The sequence below is a fragment of the Corvus hawaiiensis genome, chromosome 15 (assembly GCF_020740725.1).
Source record: "Corvus hawaiiensis isolate bCorHaw1 chromosome 15, bCorHaw1.pri.cur, whole genome shotgun sequence".
NCBI classification, from domain to species: Eukaryota; Metazoa; Chordata; class Aves; order Passeriformes; family Corvidae; genus Corvus; species Corvus hawaiiensis.
Window position 1 is genome coordinate 515,365 of NC_063227.1, and position 24,511 is coordinate 539,875.

Here is a 24,511-nt window from a genome sequence, read left to right on the forward strand (position 1 = left end):
ATTGGGGCAGGCAGGCCCTTCGCTCATGTTGGCTGTTGCTTTGTGAAGTACCACTAAAAACTGACAAATTCCTGTTAATGTGGAAACAGTTGGCGAGTTGATCGGTCCTGACAGGCTCTCTTGGTTCCCTAGCTCTTAGCATTGCAGCAGCAGCAGCTGTATTTTGCTGTACCCCATTTTGCACTTCCCACCAGGGTGATTTTGGGTCACCATCTGTCCTTCTGACAGTTGTGGAACTTCAGCTAATCCGTGTGCAGGTTAGGAGTGCTGCTCTGCCAGACACAAAGTTTCCTTTTCTTTGGGGAGTTAACTCTGACTGATTAGCCTTTGTGTTTCCCATTCTGCAAGGCTGGCCAGGCTACATCTGTGTGTGCTTCACTCTGCTGCTGCTGGGTGACATCTGAGGACAAGCAGAATGATTTTTATAAGGTAGTAATCCCAGCCTCAGGTTCCCAGTGCTCTGAAACTTACTATGTTTGTGTTGCAAGACATGGGCAGCCCTATTTTAATTTATACCATGATTTCATTACTTTTTGATGTGGGACATTCAATTAACTGAAGGCTGTGAAGTAATTGCAGTTTAGGAAATACAATTCACAGTGACCTGAATGTGTTGGTGTTTCATTGGTGAACATTCTTTCAAATAAAATCCACCTTTGAGGCCGTATGAAATTTTGCATATTAATTGCTAATTTAACCGAATAAATGCTAAATTGTCATTCTCGCACATAATATCCCGAGATATGTGGGGAAGCATCTGAGTGTCCAGTGTAAATACATGACAAAGTTCACTTTTTCAGGACTCAGACTGATCCCTGTTTCTCTTTTGTTGGTTCTTCTGACCGTCATCTGATGGGTTGACAGTCTGCAAATTGTTGACTGTTTAGTAGTTTTAAAGGTTACGGGGTTTTTTTGTTTGGTTTGGTTTTTTTTTTTATTACTGTGGTGTGTGATTGCCAGCTTTGCTCTGTGGAATTGGTTTTCGCCTTTGTCCTGGTGACTGACATTTTTAAAGCAGCGGAGCGACAAAGGGGCCACAGCGTGGAGAAGGCAGGTCCCACTCACCCCTGCCCAGCCCTGATGCCTGTGTGGAGGGCCTGGCCTGTGCAGGCTGCAGGTTGTGAGCAGGGGCTGAGGTGTGCAGCCAGCTGATGGCAAGCAGTTGTATCTGTTCCACTCAAATGCACGTGTGAGTTCACATGTTCCCTCCCACAGGGTGACCTAACCTAATTAAAAACATTTTGAGAGCTGTATTTTCATATGAAATAGTCAAATTAACACAGTGATTTTCTTCCCCAACCAAAAATAAATCAACAGAAAAATCCAAGAAACAAAATACTGTCCTTATTTTTGCATTCTGTGCTTACTAGATTTAGTAATTCAGCCTGAGACGTGCTCTCATGGTTCTCTCATGAACAATGTTCCAGTGTCCTCTTGTATCCTCTTTAACCCCCTATCACATTATGCTGCAGCAGCCTGTGAGCCCTTTAGGTCAACGAGCCCGTGTATGTGACGTGGTGCCTGTACCTGGGCTGTGTGTTCTGTGTCCAGTGCTCCCCAGGACACCTGCACTCGTGCCCTGCAATGTGTTTCACTCCCAGATACCCAATCAATGCCTGTCAGTTTTGGCCTTCCACTGTCACCTGTAGTAGAGTTTGTTACTCCAGGTAAAACCCAAGCCCAGAGGAGCAGACAAAACACCAACATAGACAGGCCTCACCTGCAGCATGGCTCAGAGTAGCTGTTTTCAAGTAAAAACTTATTCCTTAGCATCGACTGTGCTACACTGGTTCAGATGCTCCAATGCTATAGCATGTGGCCTTAATCTTCAGAAGTGGCAAATCCTATTTACTGTGTAAGTATTTAAGCTAATTATATCTCTGATGTGAGGAACATGTGACAAACTGTTCACACTGTATCCTTTAAAAGACATTGATGTCTCAGACCCTCCTGAAATATTCTGTGCCTCATTCCATTCTTGGGGTATTGTATGTGTTCTGCAGTGTATTTAGCAATAGTATAATTTACTAATAATATAGAGGAAATAAGTATACTATGCCAGGATGGTCTGTAGAGTAGAATAAGAAATAACTCATAGCAAGTTTTTCCAGGAAGCACCATGTTTGTGTTGCTGCTGCACAGTTGCATTATATTGTTGCTGTGTGGTTGTTGCATTATAGGAGAGACCTGATGAACGGGAAGATGCCTGGGCTTTTCTAAAGCCTGGCATAAAATGCTTAGTAGGGAAAGACTGCATCTGAAGAAAGGGCTGCTAAAATGCAGCAGAAGCTGGTTGGTCTAATGGAAGGCAGGAGAGAAAGCCCTTGGGGAACAGCTGTTCCCTGAGCCAGGCTGGGTGTGTGGCAGTACTCGTTACTGGCGTGTTGTTAATCATGTACAGCTTGTACCAGCACCTGTAACGGCGCAGCAGGGGTCAAGGCCAAGTAGATCAATTTATCATTTGACCTTTGGGAGGCAGACGTCTTCACCTACTTTGCATTCAATGAACTGATTCTTCCCTTTTCTGCCCCGAGGTCCTGACTCTTGTTCTCCATCATTTGGGAAGAAGAGGGCTGCAGCTTGTCCTCTGCATTCAACCTGGATTCCCAATTTTCTTGATCTTGGTTAATCTGGTAAATTATTGGCCTTCTTCAAATCATGCTAATTAAGGTTCATATGATTGGGACTTCATCACGGGTATGGGTTATGGCTTCCCCAGCTTGCTTACATGACTTATAGGAGAAAACATGAAAAACAAATTGACTTAGTGCAGTGAAATCACAGTGAGGATATTAACATGTGGTGGGGGGTGTAAACATTCCCTGGGGACCACACAGCAGCCCAGCACACTGTCTGCAGGTACAGGGGATGGTCCTGCACGAGGCATTGACCATGAGGGTGTTCATCCAGAGAGGGTTCACCCTCTCTGCATGTCCCTTCATGGCTGGATGGGAATGGTCTTTGTTGGCTGGTGCAAGCTGGTGCCCTTCCTGAGCCTTGCCCAGGCTTCCTAGGCTGGAAGAGATGAGCATCAGTCTCTCTGGGTGCTCAGCTCTACTGCTGGCACAATATTTATGAACTGGCTGTGGAGGACTCAGTTGTCTGTGGTCCTCTGGAGAACTGGATCCCTGACCTGATGTCTCTGTCTCTGGCCATCCCAGGGAACCTGTGCCTATGGCAGTGGATATGTTCAGCACTGGAGATGGTGAGAAGCTCTGGGTTCCTGCAGGGTATGCAGCACGGGGGCCTCTGCCCTGAGACAGGCTTTTCCCTTTGGGGTTGTCCCTTAAATATGGGCCAGCCAGCCACCAGCCCAGGTGGCTGTCACCAATTATATGTTGAGAATAGGAGTATAATTACCCCATTTTTGCTGCATAATTAGCTCTTCAGATTTGTGAAGCTAAAGTGCTGTCTCTACTGAAATCCGTGAGCTGAAGGACTTGGAGCACATTGGGAACTGGACATGATTGGAGAAATTAAGTGCTCTCCTTCTCAGAGTACTAATTGTGTGCCATGACCTTCATCCAGATCAAAGACCAGGTGCTGGCTCTGATATGAGATGTTGAGGGGTGTCAGGAAAGCCCTGGTTTCCCTTCCTTAGCAGAGATGGGCTTTCAGGTAAAGCATCTCAGACTTGGTTAGGGCAGGTGGAGGTGGCCACCACCTGTGTTGGTCCATAGTTTGATAAGTCTACGAAGCTGAGATGCTGCAGAGTGAGAGTATGTCCTGCTTCCAGGGAGCAGTTCCCTGTCCCACCCTGGAACAGGGGGATGTTCCACCCACAGGAAGGGACAAAGAGCGGGGCAGCAGTGTCTGCCCGCAGCTGCAGGTCGTTGTGCTGCTCACAGACCTGTGGCAGGCAGAGCACAGGACCCTGGGGCTTTCACTGCCAGTCCTGTCCCCTGTGCCATGGGCATGTGCTGTCACCAGTGCTCCTGCACACAAGCTGACCTCTGGCACCGTCCAGCGAGCTGGTGCCCACTGAGGGCACTGAGCTAACGATCAGTCAACCAACAGAAATAATTCTTACAAGTTTAAAAGGAATTTTGTTATCTGTGCTTAATGGTTAAAAGATATGGGTATTGTTCTAACCCAAAACAGTAATTAGGAAAATAGATTTACTGCTCATGGATGGGAGGCTAAAGTAAGTGCTGTGAAGGAAGTTCTGTATTGAGCATAAAATTGGAAGTTTGATTCAATTATTCTTCAAACACTGTTTAGATCCCACAGAAACCTGAGCATGGAACTCTTCAGCCTCTCTAATTGAAGCAAAAATCATTGGAGTGGAAAGTGTCCTGGCTCTTCAGGAGATGTCAAAGTACCGATCATGGCGGACACCTGGGGGTTTGGGAAACAGTGACAGCTACAAGCTGACCTTTGGCAAATTTAATCTGCAAATGGATTCCTGCTTAGGACAGCTAATGCTTTTAGTTACTGTAAAGGCTTGCTCCTGGATTTTAAAAAGCTGAGAATAAATGGATTTCATGATGCAGCTCCTATGCATGTTGCATAACAAACAGGTGGCTTCTGGATGTGTTTAAATGATACAGTGTGTTGAAAAACTTTGCAGGACTTACAAATGTGTAAGTATAATTCATGCACAATGGGGGAATAATTTCTGCTACTTAAAAAAGGAGAAGGGACTTGGCACTTGTTAGAATGAAAATACACTGACGACGGTGTATACTGAAAAGGAAGGGAAGGAAGTCACTGGTTGTGTTCATGATATTCATGGGCATTGCAGGGGCTCATTATTCAGCTGGGCATTGCCTTTGGCCTGGAGTTTGGCATCTGGGGTCTGATGGAAGGAGGCAATATGGTAACAACTGCTTATTCAAAATCTGTCTTTATTTTTCTTGTCTGAAGCTGCTCTTGCCTCTTACAGGACACCTGCAGGTGAATGTAGCTTGTAGACAGAGGGAACCCAATTCCTGGGGATAGTGTTGTGGTGCGGTTTTAATCTTTCTTTTCCATCTCTCTTTTCCTGTGGGAGGTCCACATCCTTCCCTCGGGAGACAGGAGACCACAGACAGAGGTGTCAGCTGAGTTGCCCAGAGCCAGCAGCAGTTCCAAGTCCTGTGGTGTGTTGGCGTCTGGTCTCCTGTGCTGTTGCATGCATGAGGACCTGCCAGCAACACAAAAATTATTTCTAAAGCATGATGTTAGTGCTGTGGCTCTCTTTGGCATGCAAGAGAGCTTTGGTCAGCATATCTCTGCACTGTGCCACTAAGCCATGGCCAGGTCCTGTGCCTTTTCACAGGGAGTGAATTCAGACTAACGTGCAACTCTCACCCACTTGCAGCTAAGAGCAGCCTCAGCCTCAAATACAGTGTGTTTTCTTGACTTAAATATGTGCCTGGTGAATATAGCATGTAACTCACATTCCAGGATAATTCAGTGAAGGCTTGGGCATGGAGACTACCAGCTTATGCCTGTCTGATGAATGCTTCTGGCTTGTCATATCAGTAATCCCTGTATTAATGAGTGGCCTGTGATGTGATGTGATTGACAAATCCTGAAGTTATATATGCATAGGAGTAAGCGCTGGAGTTCTCCAAGGTGCAGTTTTACAATGTCTTTTATCAGCCTCTATGTGACAGCATGTCAGAAAACATCCTGGGGAGGCAGGAAGCTGTGGGCCTGGGAATTCACCTTTCCTCATAAGGTCACAATGGGTAGAACAAGCTTTCCCTCTCTCTTGCCCCTCATCTGAGAGTATCCGCACACTCCTCCAAAAGGCGTGTGGTGGTGTGGTGGGTGTGCTGGTGTGGTTGTGCAGCAGAGGTGTGGAACATGCTGTCCAAAAGATGCACATACTGGACGTACTGGAGTCCTTGAGCCTTCTTGCTTAGAGGTGCTCTCTCCTGTGCTTCCCCTAGAATAAGCAGCCCCCAAGCAGACAATGAATCTCAGCAGATAATAATAATAATAATAATAATAATAATAATAATAATAATAATTCAGGCTGTAAGATCTTGCACCTTCCTAATGAGATTTTAATGATGACGCTACAGTTGGGAGAGGAAATCAAGCTGCAGTGCACCACTGTATTTACAATGTTATCCACCATCTTTGTCCATTCCCTTTGCATCCTCCTGTTCCAGTAACAATTACACTCCCTGCTGATGTGGCCCTGGACTGTCAAGCAGCTCCTGTGCCATGGCACGCCGAGCTCTGCAGTTCCTCCAGCTGACCCCAGTCCCATGGTGTGGGGGTCTCGAGGGGTGCTGGGTGGGTGGGCACACAGTGTAAAGGTGCTGTGGGGCCTGTGCCCGCGCGTGCCAGTTCCCCGCCTGACCCCAGCTAGTGCCCAGCACCCATGATACTCTTGTCCAGAGTGAACCAAGGCAGTGCTAAGATGGGTCTTGACAGCAATATGGAGCAGTGGGGTGCTGTGGGGTGCAGGCCGAGGTCAAACCCCAGCCTGTGTCCATGCATCTGTTTCCCTTCAGCAGCTGTCTGAGTAGTGGAGAGTGGGGGTCAGAGGGGACACTGCAGGTCAGGAGTGAGAGTGGGGAGTAGTGCCTGTCCTCTCACTGCTGCCCAGTGTGCACACTGCTGCCTGGCTGGGGATGTCATGTGCCCTGACACTGTGGTTGGGTTTTACTTCCAACTTCAGGTGCTGGAGCTGAGGGAACTTGCCCCATGTGAGTTTCCTCCCTGTGTCTGCCAGTGGCTCAGCCAGTGCCAAGGCTTCTTCCTGGACTCTGCCAAGACACAAAACCCTTCCAGTGGGCAATTGTTTCCCTTTGGTGTGCACCAGATGATGAGTCCAAAATACAGCCTGTCCTATCAGAGATGTACCCTGAACAGGAAAGCCCTCCCTTCCCCCATAACCCTTGTGTTCATTCTCTTCTCTGGATGCCACCAATCCCCCATCCACATCGACCTTTATGGTCATAAGTCACTGAGCATTCCTACCCCCTTCCAAAGTCAAGACAGGGTGAGCCTGGGCCAACTGCCCGTGGGCACACACCTCCGTAGCACTGCTGGCATGGTCACCTCCATGGCCCTTTACTGCATCCCCTGTCCCGGGACACCCAGCGTTCATCTATTGTGGCTCTGCCAAAAAAGGGTCTGATGTCAGCCCTCGGCTGGGATCTTGTTTTTGGGGCAGGCAGGTCAGGGAGCAGCAGTCCGTCTGCCTGAAGGCTGTAGGAGCTTCCCCAGGGACAGGGGCGTCCACCAAGGGCAGTGGCGCCCCGGGCAGGAAGGAGCAATCCCCGGGCAGGAGTGTCCCTGGAGCAGGTGCGTCTCCGAGCAGGAGCGTCTTCGGGGCTGGGGCTGGGGCTGCGCCGCGCTCCGCCCGCCCGCGCGGTGCCGGTCGGTGCCGTATGGGAGGAGCCACCGGGCACCGCCGCCCCTGCGCCCCCCCCCCCCGCCGCATTTGGCGGCCGCCGCCGCGGAGCAGGGCGCGGGGGGGGATGATGGATCCGCGGCTGCGGCTGCTGACGCCCCGCGCCCGCCTGCCCGCCGTCAATGGAGGAGGACGCTGAGACCCGTAAGATCAGCAGCAGTTTCCTGCGAGACCACAGCTATGCCACGGAAGGTGAGCCCGGCCCGCAGCTCCCGGCCCGCCCGCAGCAGGTGAGGCCGCCCAGCAGCGGCCCCGGCCCCCGCCCGCATCGCCGCGCATCGCTCCGCGCCCTCTCCCGCAGCTCTCCGCGCCCCGGGGCCGCGGCTGTCCCGGGACCGGCACCGCTGTCCCCTGGCCGGGCTGGTCAGCCCCACGGCGGCGGCCCCGGGGGGTCGGTGCGGGCGCGGCGAAGCCGCTCCGGTGACTCAGCAGCGCCGGGTGTCGCTGGGTGGGTTCCCCCGGGCCGGGCTGGTCCCTCGGCGGGTTGGGGGCGGCTAAGTCGGGGCACCGGGAGCCGCCCGCAGCAGCGCTCGGGACGCAGCCGCCCCCATCTCCCGCCCCGGGGCGGCCGGAGCCTCGCGTTCCCGCCCTGTTGCGGAGCCCCCCGCCCCGCCGGGCCCCTCCGGGAGCCCCTGCGCCTTCGCTCCTCCGGTTCCGGGAGAAAGGGGAGTCCCGACCCCTCCGCAAGCCCTTCCCCACTGGAGCGGAGCCCGCGGGGCCGGAGGGATGCGGAGCTCGCCGGAGCCACAGGGATGCGGGCGGCGGCCGCGGTTCGCGATCGGCTTCCTCAGCCCATGAGGGCGTTCGCGGTGCTGCAGGTGGCTGAAGCCGCGCTGTGAGGTGCGGGAATACGGCAAACGCTGGTGCAGGTCTCGTCAATGGAACAGTTGTCTCAGGGCTATTTTCACTACAAAGCGCTTCAGGAAGGTGTATGAATCCTAACTGGTGTGTTGCAGATGCAAGGAGATACCGAGGCTGTTGGACATGGATAATGTCACAGCCCTGGTGAGGCTCATGGTGCATTTGAAAGTGATTTCCCGTAACGGCTCAAGAGCAGAGAAGATGGTGTGGCCATGTTCGGTTCAGGCGTTAGAACATGAGCTCAGCCTGCACATGATGCTGCAGCCACCACAAAGACAGCTCCACCAGCGAGGGTTGAAGGAGGGATGGGGATGGAGCTGCTGTTGCCTCTGCTGTCCTCCCTGGTAGCTGTCAACTTCGCATCAGCTCTGTCACAACCGCCCTTTGGTCTCTTGCTTCAGGAGGAAACTGCAGCTGATGTAAAGCAAAACCAAACCCCTCACCCCTTCTGGTAGCACTGACACCTTCAATGAGGCTTCAAAAACCAGATTTCATACCAGAGTCTGAGCAGGCTTATTCATAGCTTAATTAGTAGCCAAAGAGGCTTTCTCTTACTGTGTCATCCTCATGAGACTTAAAGGAAGCCAGGCTTCGGGAATTTTGTCACATGGCTGAAGGAGGGTTTATCTAGTGGGAAATCTTGGGCTTGATATAGTAATAGAAAGCTTTGGATACCTGGTGAGCCACAGAAAATGGTTGTTCATGTTGCTTGTGTGTAGCTGGAGTGCAAGTGCTCAGTGTGACAGCCCCCAGATGCTGGGGAGGTGTTGTCCTGGGGCATCCCCGGCTCTGCTGCTCTCCTTGCGTGTTTCACACTGTGGGCCCGGGGTCCAGGAGGACTTGCTGTGGGGCCAGGTGATGGGTGCACTGTGGGGCTGGGGAGTGGGCAGACCTGCCGTGGGGCTGAGTGATGGACCTGTGGAGGCCACACCACACTGACGGGACATTTCTGCTGAGAGGGGTGGTGCGAGCCAGTGCTTCCAGGAGGGTGCTGTGGCCAGGATGGGGCTGAGCTCCCATACTTCCCAGTTGTCTGGCTCGCATCACCATGTGCTGTGCTCTCAGAAGGATGAATTTGCTGTTGCTGCATCCTAAAAGGCAGCTGCAACAGCCAGCAAATTAAAAATGGGGCTATAGCTACCTTGTTGTGACCTGCTAAGAACTCAGGTTTCCTGGCTGGGAAGGGTGGAGGGTTGAGATGAGCCCGCAGTGATTTCTGCCCATGACACTGGGAAGGCTGGGGATTTTCAGTGATAAGATCCAGTCTGTCTGTAATCTGTGGCTGTATGCTGGCATTTTCAGAAGAACCTTGTGTGTCGTACTAGTGAACCATAGCAATCCTCTCTATAGAAATGAAACAGTCAGAGGCATTTGTGCAGTAGATGACCGAATCAGCTGGTGAAATCCCTGCTGCAATGTCAGGGCAGGGGGAGGTACCAGAGGGGATTTAATGGCTGTGTATCAGCTGGGAGTTTTTCTTCACTTCGTGCTGTATAGGAATCCTGACTCTCTATGCAGTGGTTCTGCTAGAGGGAGGCTGAGTGCACTTTGAAATGGTAGATTCTGCTAAGATAAAAAATTTAGATAATTCAGTTTTATTTTTTCTACATGTGAAAGCAGCATATGCCTAAAACACCGTGGTATCTGGTTAAAAAAGAAGAAAATCCAAATGCTGTGCAGAAAGTGCAGACTTGCTTTGGAAATGAAGGTGTCTCTGGTGTGTCAGCTGAGGGAAATAGTCGGGTTATGTAATTTGCTTTAGTGAAGTGCTGTTGTCACTTAAATAGGTCTGGTATTTTCATGCAAATGTGGGGTGAGGATGGTGTTTCACAAGTGCACATTTGAATGCCTTGTTCTTGTGCAGATCAGAGTATTGCTGAGAAGAAATGGGGCCCTTGTGCTAATTCGACTCGGGTTGCCAGGGAGGTGCTGAGGTGCAGCCCACATCCCCAGCCGTGTCATAAGGTTTGCCAGGCACAGGGTGAGCAGGTTCCAGGGCAATGCCAGCTCAGATCGCAGAGCACTGCTGCAGAACGGCAGATCTCACATGAAAAATGTCCAGAAAATATCCTTGGTTTATTCTTGTTTTGCATAAATCTATCTTCATTGGCAATTCTGCTGAGTGCCCAGCCAAAAGTAGGACAAATTGAGACATTTGAATACAAACAACCATTGGAGCAGCTTCCAATTCTAGATGTGCTTGCTGGAGAAGTGTCCTCAAGGGTCCATCATGCCCCCTGCCCCAAGCTGGCCCATTTCAGCAGCTGAACCCAAAATGCCTGTCTCCTTTAGGCTTCAGGCTGTGGGTGTCACCTGTTTTGTGCAGCGGTGCTGTTCACCTGGCATGTCTCCGAGTACTTGCAGCGGCTGACAGTTGGGTAAATACCTCCAAACAAGAGAGGAATGACATGAGTGACCCTTTCCATGAGCCCTGCCCTGAGCCCTACCCAGCCTGTGTGCTCAGCAGGTTCAGGTGGGACAGGAGCTCAGTCACGGTTCCCCCCCCGTGGGACAGTGCCTCATATTGGTCTTCCATGTCTGTGCACACCTGCCCTGTTGCAGGTATCCTCTGATGAAGGACGGATGCTGAGCACCAGGCTGGCCTGGGGGCCACGGGTCCCTCCTGGGGCAGGGGGTTCTGGTGGCAGGGCTGGGTGGGCCAGGACCAGGCTGGCACTGCCTGTCCTGCCCCCCATCTGTGAGCTCAGCCAGGAGCACAGCCCATCTTCTTGCAAGCACCTGGCTGTTGGGATGGAATTCACCTCTCCAGCTCTGTCCCTGCTCCCTCCTGATGTTGCCAGATGTCCTGGGCTTGGTGTGGAGAGCCCACAGGCCTTGGCCCCACAACAGCCACGGTGGAGTCACCCTTTCACATGAAAATGTGGAGGCACTGAGACATAGCCCTTCCTGCCGGTGTGATGCAGCAGACAGGAACTCTTCCAGGGCGTGATGGGTGCCCTGCAGCCCCAGGGACCCGTTCTGGGGAGGCACCAGCAGGAATCTCTTGAGTGGGGTGTGCATTTTGGGGTGTGTGCTTTGGCCATTAACACAGTGCAAATGTCCCAGGCCCAGCAATGCTGTGGGCAGCACGGGCATGGTCCAGCCCTGGCACCCATGATTTCCAACATGGCACTGGGAGGAGGAGTAGTGGTCTTGCCTGGGCTTCATGGGGAGGTGGCCGTGGCCAGGTGGTTGTGCTGTTGGAGAAGGACCCTTGGCAGAACTCATGCCCCATGGCCATGGTGTGAGGCCACTATGGGGGGCCATCCTGGCACCCACTGAGGGACATCCCTGTTTCCCAATGGCTCTGCCAAGGGACCTTCTCCCCTGCGGGCACGGGGCTGACCCAGCTGGGGCTGCATGGCCTTGGGGATGTGCCGTGCCCTCCTGCTGGGCAGGACAGTCGTGACACCTTGCAGCCACTCCTGGGCCACTGCATGGCTGCTCCCCGCACCCTTTCTCTGGCTCTGGCTAATGCCTCTGCAAGTCTTTAATCTCCTGGGGGAGTGTTTCCCAAACTGAATAGGTTTTGCTGCTGAGAAATCTATCACTAAGCCTTTATTTCCTTTTCCTGCTTTAATCTTGTTACTCCCTCTGTAACCCTCTGTCAGCCTCTCTGTCATTCCCATCCTGCCTGTATCCCTGCTTGCTGTCATGCTGCAGGAAGGGGCCCTGATGCCAGTGCCTCTCTGCCCTGATGCCTGCGAAGTTTGCCTCGAGCTCTCTGTGGTACGGTGGTTGCTTTTTAAAAAATCTGCATGTAGTGTCCAGGAAAGCACCAAGTGAAGCATTTCCCACTGCTAGGTTAGAGCAAGAGCTGTGGGGAATTTCTGTTGTCGCAAATGATGCAAGTTGCTGTTTGGAGATCATCTGGATTGAGATTTAATTAATCCGGGAACCTCCATGAAGTTGTTTTATCACATACGTACTTTAGTTACGAAACACAATCCCATCCTTTCTGCTTTTTATTTATACACATGTACTGTGTTTAGACATCCCTTCCTCTTCCTGAGCCTGGGCTCCCCCCAGGTGGGAAGGACCCACAGACATGTCTCCTGCCTAATATGGGATCGCTGCAGAAGCACAGCGTAACTCAGCTGTTTGCAGTGCTCTACGTCAAAGCCGATTTGGGGATACTTTAATCTACGGATTAATGAGAGAATAGATGTGCCTAGGGACTCTGTAATCTAGAGATTACTGAGAGGACTGGGAGCAGGTAATGATGTGACTGACCCACTGCAGATGGACTACAAGGAGGGTGCCTGGTCACTGGTGATGGCTTGCATCTGTCTCTGTCCCATCAGCGCAAGAACCAAGCTGCTCCCTCTCCAGTGCTGGGGAAAGCTGGGTTACTCCCAGCAGGCACCAACAGCAGTGTGGAGGGGTTTGGCCTTACAACCCAGAGTTACCCCAGTCCCTGTTGCTGTGGGGTCCCCGTGTTCTGAGGACCAGCTGCAGCAGGTCAGAACCCAGCACTGGTCTTTCCCTCAAGCCCAGGACCCTGGGGTATGCTGTGGTGCTTGCAGGGTGATCCTTGGGGTGCCAGCCAGCACAGCCCCATACTCAGGTTTCAAAATGGAATTGAGAGACTTGATGAAGTGGTCAAGATTTGCTAAATGCAGAGAGACCACCTCTGGTTCAGGAGCCCCCTGAGCTAGACATTGCAGAGGGTAGGAGAGTATTAGTGGAAGCGTTGCATGGTTGTCCTGTTTGTGTATCACCTGTTATCTGTTGGAGACAGGAGACTGGGCTGGATGTGCTCCTTATGTGACCCAGCAGATTGTCCCTGTGGCTGCTTGTGGGAACAGGAGTCGGCAGGGCTCTGCCAAACCCCTCACGCCTCCTCCCAAAAGAGCTGCTGAGATCTGATGCCTGGAAGTAGGTGGAAGGGCTTAATGCCGTGGCAGACTAGGTAATCATCAGCATTCCCTAACTCTGCAGGCTGGACCAGAGGTGTACCCCTGCCTGCAGGCTTAGAATCATAGAATCATACAATCATTAAGGTTGAAAAAGACCCCCAAGATTACCGAGTCCAGACTTGCTTGTTAGTGATTGGCTGGGGGAATAAATGCTTGTGGAAAGAATCCTTTGAGAATGTAAGTCCCACCTGCTGGGGCACTGGAAATGCAGCTGGTGTGAGTTGGTGCCTGCCGTAACCGCTGTGAGATGTGTGCTGGCTGGTGCAGAGGTGAGGCCTGCTGAGCCGGCACACGTAGTGGAGCCGAGGCGTGTTGACCTGGCATGATGCTATGCTGATCAGGCAGCTTAAAAATAGCGGCTGCTTCCTCCCCGCTCCTCCCCATCTCGACTGTGCGGCTGCGGCCAGGAGCTGGCAGCGCTCACTCCAGTGTGCTGAGCAGGCACAAAGCTCCAGCTGCACACAGGGTTGGCACGGGGCTCGGGCACCGCAGGGAGCGTCCGGGCAGCGCCGTGTGAGCACCCCCGGGGGTCTGGGCGCTGTGGGCAGTGCCCAGGCACTGATGCCAGGGGTCTGGCAGCCAGTGTCGGTGGAGCTGCTGCGCGGCCGGTCTGCCTGGAGCTGGTGGATAAACACCAAAAGACCCACAGACTTCTCATCTCAGCATCCCTGTGTAGAGCTGCTGTGACTCTTGGGCACCTGGCAGCCCTGGGCAGTGGCGCCTGAGCTCTTCGCAGCCCTCCCAAAATCCCCATGAGTTGGGCAGCTTGCGATTGCTCTGCCCTGGAGAGGGGCAGTTGAGGCACAGTGAACTCGGAACTGGCCTGGGCCTGACCCCAGCGCTCTGGGAAAGGGTCAGACACCACCGTGGCCATCTGCCCCACCGCTTGGGCACTGGAAGCCAGATGTGTGGACATTGGTGTGTTGTTTGTATGCTGTCAGGAATGCTCTCCCCAGCTCACCTCCCTGCTGTCCTCCCAGTAAAGGTGTGATTGAGCTGTTGGAGTCAATGTCTTCATTGAGGGCAGTTCCAGCACTGGTTTTTGTTTTTCCCTGATGCATTATGAGCCTGATTTCTTGAGGGGAAAGGGTTACTCTCTCTGGCACAGGGGGTCCCGGGATGGGGCAGGTGGCTGTGTGGTTTGTGTGGGGTTTCGGTTTTCAGCCTTTATCTGCTTAAGCCGCCAGCAGCAAAGCCCTCACTGCAGCTCCAGCTCACTGTTTCAGGTTCAGCTTAGAGAGGGTGTTGTGGTACTCTGAGGTGCGATGTGTACCTTGGGAAGGAGTTAAAATGCCAGACAGGTCAGGAGCTCTGTGTTGACAGGAAGCTACAGGGGCCCGGGCAGTGGGGCTCGGGGACAGCAGAGAGTCGCTTCCAGGCAGCTGAATATCCAGAAGGGTCCTGCCTCCGTGGCAGTGCTGTTTGTCTGCATGACACAGAACTGTTGTGCAGCCTTTTTGTTTCCTCACTTCCTCGGGTGCCACGAGTCAGCTGTTCGGCCACGCGCAGGGACCATCTCTTCTAATGTTATGCTAGGGCAGGTCCTGGGAATGGAACAGTAACCAAAATAGAAACTAGAAACCAAAGTAGCTGATTAATCCCTCCTTTTGATCTGCTCTGTCCTGCATTTCAGCTGATTCCCTGGTGTGGTCATGAAACACAACCATTATCTCAGCTTCCCCAATATGCAAACAAATTGCTGTGATTTTCCTACGCTTGGATCAGTCCATATCCATATTCTCTGAACAACAATAAAACATTAATGGAGATAAAGACTGTTATCTCCCTTGTGTCTATTTTGTCACTGGAATAACAACTTTAAATGTTAAGAGTGCTGAGATTTATAATGCCAAGCCTGCTCAGCAAAAATAAATCATGTTTCATAGAGCACATTACCATTTATTGCTGCTGTATTATCTGAAGCCAAGAGTGGGTGTTAACCCTGTGATAACGTCCTCAAAGGGGATTTTAAATAATTTTGTAGTTTAATTTAAAAATTCTGTTGACTGCCTGGTTTGATCTGCAACTCATTTTAGTGCAAGGAGTATCAAAGTCGAACCTGTTCAGCTGTGGCTTCCAGTGAACCCAGCCCAACTCAGCCACACAAGCAGGGCTCCCTAAATGTGCTCACTTTCAAGGCTTCGTAGACTTTGGAAGACCAGTGGGTTTTTTAAGTTTCATCTTGGTGTTTTCATTCTCGATATCTGAGTCCTCATCAGCTAATATCAAGCTGATAGCAAGAGAGACATGTCTCAGTTGTGATTTGATGTGTAACCTGAGCTGGTGTGGCTCCACAGTCAGTGCCCTTGGGGTCCTGCCCTGCCCTCACCCTGCCCTGACACCCTGACTGCTGTCAGGGATGGAGCAACGCTGTGCCACAACAGTGCACAGTGATGGCCAGCCAGCTCCAGACTGCCGTTCTGTGCCCAGTGCTGGGTGTTCTGGGTGTCCCCTGGTTGGCTGCAGCTGTGTTACAGTGGTGGTGCTGCCCCTGGCTGCCTTGGCAAAGTTGGGGGCAGTGCTTGGGCCCCTGCCTGTGTGCTGCTGTGTCACCAGGCAGCCCTGAAATGAACAGTGCAGCCTCAGCGAGAGTTACCTGGCATTTCCTTGCATTCCCTTTGTTGGCTCTGTGAGTAATGGCAAGGCGGTTGGACCCTGATGAACAGCAGCTTCTCTGAGGAGTGCAGGCATTGACCAAACACCACATGCCAGTGCCTGACTGTCCATTGCAGCACCAGCCTCGCAGCAGCTGCAGCTGGTGAGCAGGGGTGACAGATCACTCCCCTTGCAGGCTGAGTCAATTTTACCGAGCGAGAAGTGGATGAGGTCAGGGAGCACAGGGGCACCAGCCCTTTAGTCTGTCTCACCACAGAGCTCAGACTGGTGGTGCCAGGTGCTGACCAGTGTTGGGGGGGGCTGTAGCTTGTTTAACACCTGGCTCCTACCCATCAAACTCGCACAGGCACACAGTGCACAACACCAAGTGTTTGTTCTTGTGTGTTTGTGGTGCAGCTCCTGCACAAACCTACCACTGGGAAGAGTGTCCATCTCATACGTGGCTTTACAGGGGCACTGGAGCCCTATGAAAGGTGCCTGGACACCTGCAGTGTCCAGATGTGCAAGTGTGAGGCTGTTCAGCCAGCATGAAATTACCTGCAAGAAAACAAGCTTTGCTTCCATGGGGTCCTGCTCTGTAGATCCCTGAGGTACTGTCCTAAAGGTGGAGTGCATGGCACTGCCTCTTGAGGCAGGAGGAGCACCAGTGACAGCTCACCCACCTATACCAGCCTGCAGATGGGACACATGCCTGCTGTTCCTAGTTCCACTAGAAACCTCTATATTGGTTAGGGGGACCCTTGCACTTGCTGTTTCAGAGCAGGAGGTGGAGTCTGCTGCTGGAGGTTAGATGTCAGCAGAGGTGGAGGTTGCTCCAACCTCAGCTGGCAAGTTGTCCATGGAAACATGCATCTCTGTCGGATCTGGGGAATGGAAGAGAGAGAATTAGAGAGGCTGTTTTGGAGAGCCCTCCCTCACAATCCCTAAATAAACTTGGCCTTCGTTTCAGCAGGCTGACAGATTCTTAATTATAATAACAGCATGAGCAGTGTTGCTTTGTAACTGGTTCCCCATTGAAAATTTCTGGCTAGCAGGAGCGGTGTGCCAGATGTCTGCTTGTGATTGCCTCTGCTTGGGAAGATCTGTTCGGGTAACACTCTCAGCTGGAGGATACGAGTCATGCAGGGATCCAGGGGTACTCTGGTTGTTTGCCTGATTTCTTGGCAGAAGCCGGAGTCCCATCACAATCTTCGCAAGCGTCTCTGCAGCGGTTTCCTTCCACAGAGTTGCTCTGTTTGAATGCATCAGAGCAAACACGGACCCACACCTCTCTCAGCAGTGACAAACTGTTGAGTTTTGGCGATGGTGTTTCTCCACCCTGGTCTTAGGTGAGGGCTCTGGTCTGGGGGTTCATGCAGCCACCAGACCCAGCATGATTTCCATCTGTAGGTCATGGCTGGAGTCCTGCAGCAATGGGGCCCTGCCTGCCCCTGGTGATGCCTGTGAGTCTCAGGAGCTTTGCTGGCTTTGCTCAGCAGTGCTCTTGAGCTGTGAGCTGTGATTCTGCTGTGCTCTTTGTGTTGAGTGGAAAGCAGCCCAGGGGGATGGGCAGAGGGGCTGGAGGCACAGTCGCTGTGGGGAGCTAGCAAGTGTGTTGTGGTGATGGAGAAAACCCAGTGCTGATGGGCTGTCATGCTGCTGGCACCCTGGAGGTATCTGATGGAAGCCCCTCTGCCCCTGTAGAGCTCAGTCCAAGCTCTCCTGCAGCAGAGCACTTTGGGTGAGGATCCTGTTTCATACTGTCATTTGGCAACTTGATGTGACATTTTTCATTAGGACTCCTGCAAAGTGCAGCAGCGAGTGTTACTGACAGAGCATCTCCAGCTATGACAGGGCATTCAGCTTTTTCCAGCAATGGAAGTCATCAGGCAGAAAAGCATTGGGCATAAAAACAAAGCCAGAAATCAGTACCTGTGGCACTAAGTGGTCGAGTTCACCCAAGATTGTGAAGATGATGCTGTGCGGAGATTATCTTGTAGCTGGGGCTGTTTCTGGTGACAGCGGAGCCAGATCCATGTCCCCCGTGGATCTTGAGATGGTCAGAGTTCCCCGCCATTGCAGTGCCCATCAGTGGCAACAGTTCCTACTGACAGGCTGGTTTGGAGGTCTGCCTGAGTCAGACGCTTGAGAATTCGATCTGGGTGTAGCGTTGAAGGGAGAATAGTAGCTCTTGGTTCTCATCCAGCACACTCACTAGCAGGTCTCAAAGCACTTCATAAACAGGATCTTACAGATGTATTTGTTGATTCTTGCCCATTAGTGGAGTGCCAGGCTGGGCATGAATCTTGCTTTGAAGCTGGAGCTGAAGTCTACAATGTTACCTCATCTGCATGGGGCTCTGGGGAGGACACTGAAGTCTTGTCATATTTGGACATTTGATCTAATGTAAGAACTTTCTAATTAGGATGTTTATGAGTTAATCACATGTGACATTTCATTTGCTCCCTGCTGCAAGCCTGAGATGTGTGTGAGGATGTGGGGAAGTGGATCATCCTTTTTTTGGCTTTGTGTCACCCTAATGCATTATCTCCATCTGGTTGTCTCCTCCCTCCTTGTGTCCCTCAGCTGGAAGTGTGTACCAGTGGCTATTAATAGATGAATCCTGCAACAGTCTGTTCTTGCAGATGGGATTCTCAGCTTCTGAAGCCTAAAACTCATTACAAATAAAGCAATACGCTGTGTGGTCCTTAATACAATTAGCCTTGCTCTAAGTTAGGCTTTCGGGGCCAAATGCTGCTGTCAGTTTCCGTGTGAATGTTGCCTGGGAGTGTCCTGGCCTGTAGATCCCAACCTGCGTGTTCCCTTGCCCCAGCTGATTATGGACACAGCCATGGTGCTTTGCCTGTTAAATACAGGTGTGAGATCCCTGACATCTCTGGCTGTGTGGTCCCTATGTCCCTTGTGGTTTACAGGACTGGGATGGGAGGACTGTGGTTCTACACGTCTGTGTTGCAGAAGGATGTTGTCTTTTGAGGCCTTTGACTTACCACCTATCCTACCGTCTCCTTGAACAGCCAAAACCAGCCACAGTGCAAGGTGCCCTCTTTGGACCAGGGTTCTCTATCAGGCAGGCAGAAGCCATCTCCACCTTTCTGATGGGGTGTTCTACCTGTGGAAGGAGGCAGAAGGGCAGAGGAATGTTCACAAGCATTTTGGGGACCCCTTTTCCCAAGGGATGAGCAGTTGTGAATCGAAAAGCCCATATGGCTGTGGGCAGTTAGTTGTGTCTCCGCTTGCTACTGTGCATATCCATGTGCTTGGCTGCACACACACACACACACACTTGTCACTGCTTGTAGCGAACCTTCTTGCTGGGCTAGGAGTCATGACTCTTGCCCTTTTCCTTCACTCACCCCTGCCCCTTCCCAGCTCCCAGCTTCTTATGGGGCAAGTGGGTGGGTCCGGCCATGGGCCTGCTGATGTGAGAGCAGCAGGAGAGTGGTGCAGGGTGAGCCAGAGCCCTCTTTCAGAGGCAGGAGGAAAGATTCTGCACAGAACTGCCAGAAATTGCTCCAAATTTTGCTCATGTCTGGTGTGTTTCCCCTTGCCAGGGACCCACGCAGCCCAGGGAAACAGAGGGGCTTTGGAGTCTTATTCTTAAAGGCTTTGTTTCTTTAACTAAGAAAGCTCTGCTTTCTCTTGAGAAAGGAACCTGCGAGGCTGTTTTTAGATTCATTTTACTGCTCCTTGCTCTTTCTGGAGGGATGCATCTCTGCAGGGATGCTCATGTTCCCATCTGCAGGAAGCGTCTGTCCGCATCAGGCCAGGTGTCTTGCCCTGTCTCAGCATTTGCTGGGGATGGGCAAAGCATCTTGTCCGACTTCCTCAGTGTGTTTATAGACTGTGGCTTGGCCTTGGGGAGTGACCACAGCAGTGAGCATGGCCAGTGCCAGTGCCCCTCTCCAGACAGGGGCACCGCAGCACCAGCTCTACTTTGCAACGCGTTGTCCCACAGTGATGGTGCAGCCAGACTGAGGAATACGTGGTTTTCACTCCCTTGGCTGGGAATGATTTTCCTGGCTTGAGGGAGGAGCCGTGCCCTGGTTTGAGGTACTGCTATACAGCTGAATTCCAGACTTGGGAGGCACTTTCTTCTTGATCTCCTGAGAGCTGCTGCCTCACCAAACCTCTTTCTTTCCATGCCGTTTCTGACAATGTGCAAAGTTACTGATGAGGTGATGAAATCAGAGGACTAGGGTTTGCCAGAAAAAGGCTTTTTTCCTCTGCACATGCAGTCTCAGGCCTTCAAATGAAACCGACCCCCCAGAAAACCTGTGTGTCAGGCTCAGGGCAGCAGCTGCTGGGCTGGTGGTCTTATGACTAGTGGGTCCAGCATTACCTTCTCAGTACACATGCAGGCCTGGGAAGAGGTGTGAGTGGTAGTCAGCAGTAGAAAAATACACCATGATATCACCTGTGCAAGTTCTGCCCCATTGGGTGCTCAGTGTACACAGCAGTGTGTTTCCACCATCATGCCCGGCTGCCTCCCATGTGAGCGTGCTAACAGGCAGCTTGGCTGCGTTGTCAGATTAGCCTTTGTTAGTCCTTGGCAGTGCTATTTGGAGGCTGGAAAGCTATTTTAGGTATATTTAATTACAGTTTTTTCTTGCTTAGTGAGTAGCTGCAGTTACTAACATGTAGTGGAAAGGGTTACAGGGAATGGGAAGTATTCAAGGCATCCTTTTGTCCTGTCCTCCAAAAGACAGAGAAAACAATACATTTATCAGCAAGCACTGTTTTCTGACTAGCAGAGTTTGCAAGCAGTTTACTGTGTGCGTTTCTTTTACTTTTCAAAAGCCATCGATTTTTGCAGTGTTGCAATTAGAAAACAAGCCCATAAACTGATGTATTCGTGCGCTTTAAAATGGAGTTTCAGTCTCCTGCTGTCTTTTTATTGGGTTCCCCCTTCCCAGCCCTGCTGAATGTTGCTTAAGTCAGCATGCTGTAATTGGCCTGTGGAAATCCAGGTCTGGCTGGTGTCACGTAAAACCCAAATGGCTTTGCAATAATGTCACTGTTCCTGGACTTTCTGTGCAGGAGCAAAGGTGCCCACTCCCACACAGCTCGTACCGCATCAGTATTGACTGGGAGCACTTGGCTAATTGCTTCCTGTAATTAAATTCTTCACTAAGAATAAAGTTAATCTTCTCAGAGCATATAAAACCTGACCTGCAGCCTGAGCAGGCAGAAACACTGTTGTTTATAGGCACCTTTATCCAAGTGTAAAGGGCCCATTCCCAAAGCAGAAGCAATTAGGATAATTAGATATTCCTTGTCCTGAGTCAGGGATCTATAATAATAAACTATAAGTGATATGGTAGCTTTCTGCTTGAGGTTCCATAGATTTTTGAGGTTGGAAGGGACCGTTTTACCCGTTCCTCATGACTCTGCTAAGACACGACTCTGCTCAGTCCTGTTTGTCTGATTGGATCACCAGTTCTGCTTGTCAGGGTGCTGGGGCTGGCTGGGGCTTTGTTGGGTTTTAAAGTTTTTTAGATTTGCATTCTCTCAGTCTGATGATGCTCAATAAGTTTGGCAGAGAGAAATGGATGAGACTTTCCCCAACTTTTTTCTCTTTGTTTACATAAACACATTAATAAATTAATTGCCCAAATCCTTGCTGGCTGGCAGAAGCATTAAGCTTGCTATGGGCCGCTGACTTAAACCATATGGTTTGGTCCCAGGGCTTCCGTGGGTTTTTAGAAGAGGTTCAAAAAGTGCCTGTTTGCATCATCTTGGAACATTAACATTCCAAGCACAAATAGTTTTGCATAATTTATTACTCTCACTGTAGCTTTGCTCATACGCCTAAGTTCAACTTCAAAGTACTACATCCTCACTCCTAATTATTTATGTACAGCAAAACAAAACAACATTAAGTGCCGTCCAGGCGTTGCTGTATTTCATTGGATGGAGAAACTCAAACTTCTTCTGTAGCCATATAATTTCTTGTTCAATTATTAAGAGCCAAATTCAGAAGGAAGATAACCTTTCCAGCATCCTTTCCTGGAACACAGACTGATCAAAATCAAGTGCTTATGGAAAGAAAATATGTGGTACCTGGAGGATGCCAGGTACTGGCCATCAGCTGTTTAACTTGGACAATTACAGTACATTTGTCAGTTCCACTTCTATTCAGAGTGAAATCCATTTGCCAGTTCTCACGCACTGTTTCAGTGCAGCAGTATTTCATCAGCAGACAGTGTCAAGGGTGGTCCGATATGACAGGGCTGTTACTGATACCCCAGTTTATTTTGTAATACCCATTATCTTTGCAGCAAATACTGTATCTGAGATCAGAAATGTGGGTGAAATGTGCAGCAGTGCCCCAGGGAGCCAAGTGCTCGGGAGAACCCGAAAGCAGAACCCTGGCCTGCTTCACTGTGAAACCTGGTGTGCCAGTTGGGTTCCCCCACCATGATCTTGGGTTCCTGCCCATCAGTTCTGCCCCAACTGATGGACTGTCATGCAGAGCACTGGGCACAGGCTCTCAGGGGTCTGCATTCCTCCCATCATTGTGCAGATATGGGTACCAGGAGGATGTCAGGCACTGCATTAGACGGGGGCTGAATAAATCAGTGTGCATGGATCATTGAGCCTCTTTGTTGAAAACAAATGGCCTGTGGTCAGTTAATCATATAAAGAAACATCTCCCAGACCTCATGGCATTATTCATAAGTACTAAATCCTCTTGCAGTTTCATAAACAGAACCTGTGTTAAAATACGGGGAAATTACAGTCTGGAACAGTGGGTAGAGATGTGGCTGCCACATACTGTGGGACAAAAGGAGCAAGATATCTTTTTTCTTGCAAAGGTCTTTTCTCTCCCCCGTCTGAACCATCCCTTTGCCTTCAGCTCACAGGTCTCCTTGTGCTGGACACCTGTGCTTGCCGTGTCTGCCCAACCTTGTTGGGTGCTGTGGGAGCCCTGTGATGGACAACATGTGCCCTGGGCTGGCGTGTCCTTGTCCATGGCTGATGGCAGAACCTTCAGTCCCCCAGTGTCACAGCCACTGGAGTGGGATGCCTGTGGGCTGCCAGCCACCGTGGCCCAAATGAGGACTGGCAGCAGCCTGGGGCCCTGGGCAGTCTGGTTCGTCCTGGCATTGCCCCTTCCATGTGATGTGGCCGTCTTGGTACTGATAAATCGCCTTTGTTTCCTGCCCTCGTTTCTCCCTGCTGGAAGGGGAATGAGTGTGCTGGAAGGTCGCCTGCTCTGATGGTAACTCCCAAAGTCTGTCTGCCCTCTGCTTCAGTGCTGTCCCCACTGCTCTTTGGTGAGTGCCAGACAAGTGGGAGCAGTAGAAAGTCACAGATTCACTGTGTTGTTTTTATCCAGATTTACCTAATTCTGTGTTAAATGGCTTTGGGGTGGTTCCCAGCCATGTGAAGCTGGGCTCTCTGGGCTACGTCCAGAGGGGTAGCTACCTTCCCATGGCACCTCTCTGCTTAGTCTGTGGTCCGTGAACATCCATTTCTTCTGCTGAAGTCCTAGAATTGATGTCTGTTGCTTTTCCATCATGATTTAAAACAAGCTCCCTAACTGTGGTGTCCCAGTTTACAGTTCGTGTTTCAAGAAAGTGGCTCTTATGTGTTGCCAGCCCTCAGCATGTTCACTTGTTAAATTATGCACATGCTAATGAAGTGTGAAAATCAGCCAAATAACAACTCTCTGTAATCGCTTAATGTCCCCAGAGCATTGTGGCTTTTTTTATTATTATTATTTTATGATTTGTGACCCATTCTGAATCATGTTTCTGCAGGGCGTTCTTCCAACAACTGGGGTTAATTAGTATTTTCACTTTTTCCCCTTCTGAATGAAGCCCAAACATGCTCACAGCCCACAGTGCAGTTTGTTTTCTGTTTTGAATTAAGTAATACCTAGATTTCCATCAGAGTGGGAAGCAGCTTCCCAGCAGAGCTGTTAAAATCCAGACCCTTACCTCCAGCATACACCTGGGCATATGGGCAGGGGCTGCATTCCTGTTGAGTGTCCCGCAGTTGCTCTTGCTGCGATGGTTGTTTTGGGGAAGTGATGCTGCTCCTTGTCCCCCCCGGACAGTGTCCCCCATCCCTGGGATGAAGCACTGTCTCGTCATGTGCAGCGGCAGTGGCAGCCGACTGCTCTGCCCCAAGCGTTTCTCTGGAATATGATACCATTGGTTGATTCTACATCTCTCCTTTCCCTGCCACACGACCATGGCTGGTGCTGGCTGTATCTGTGTTGGGAGGATGTTACATGGATAGCGTGTCACTTGTCAGTTGAACTGCTGCTCCCTCTGCCTGCCATGAGCTGGTGTCAAATGCAGTGTTTGGATGCTGCTTCATGCCGCCCGAGGTGGGTGTGGGCGAGTGTTCATGGTACTGACCCCTCTTTGTAGCAGAGGTTGTCCCAAATCTTTCAGTGTTCCAGGACACCACCAGACTTGCAAAGGCTTGACTGGGCTGGCAGTGACACTCGGAGTCACCGGAGGTCGGTGATGCTGCGTTTGGGTGGGGAGCTCTGAGCTAAAGCTGTGTGTGACTGAGGCAGCTGAGATCTGCTCTACGGCCTTACTCAAACAATGTGATTCATTCCTTGGTGAACCTCAGCAGGCAGGAGCGTGAGAGAGGGAAGCCCAGTGCCCTGTCTTTGGATAAATATCAGGCAGACCACGGATGGCGTATAGAAGCAGTGTTGCCTAATGTCAGGTAACATCCAGTAACCTGCTTTCTCATTGACAACATGAGGAGTAACAGAGAGGAAGTACCCAGCACT

At 51.2% G+C, this 24,511-nt stretch overlaps 1 protein-coding gene across 3 annotated transcripts in view; it reads left to right on the forward strand.

The window, feature by feature from the left end:
• The window catches only part of PPP2R2B (protein phosphatase 2 regulatory subunit Bbeta), a 67,544-nt gene that overhangs the window by 15,009 nt on the left and 28,024 nt on the right, over window positions 1-24,511 (forward strand). The window contains exon 1 of one of the 3 annotated variants that reach the window (XM_048319946.1): window positions 7,371-7,549. The exons of the other annotated variants lie outside the window; for them this stretch is intronic. Within the exon in view, the coding sequence (XP_048175903.1) occupies window positions 7,480-7,549 (70 nt within the window). The 5' untranslated portion in view covers window positions 7,371-7,479. Of the gene's footprint in view, window positions 1-7,370; window positions 7,550-24,511 lie in introns of those variants that run through there. 3 annotated transcript variants of the gene reach the window in all.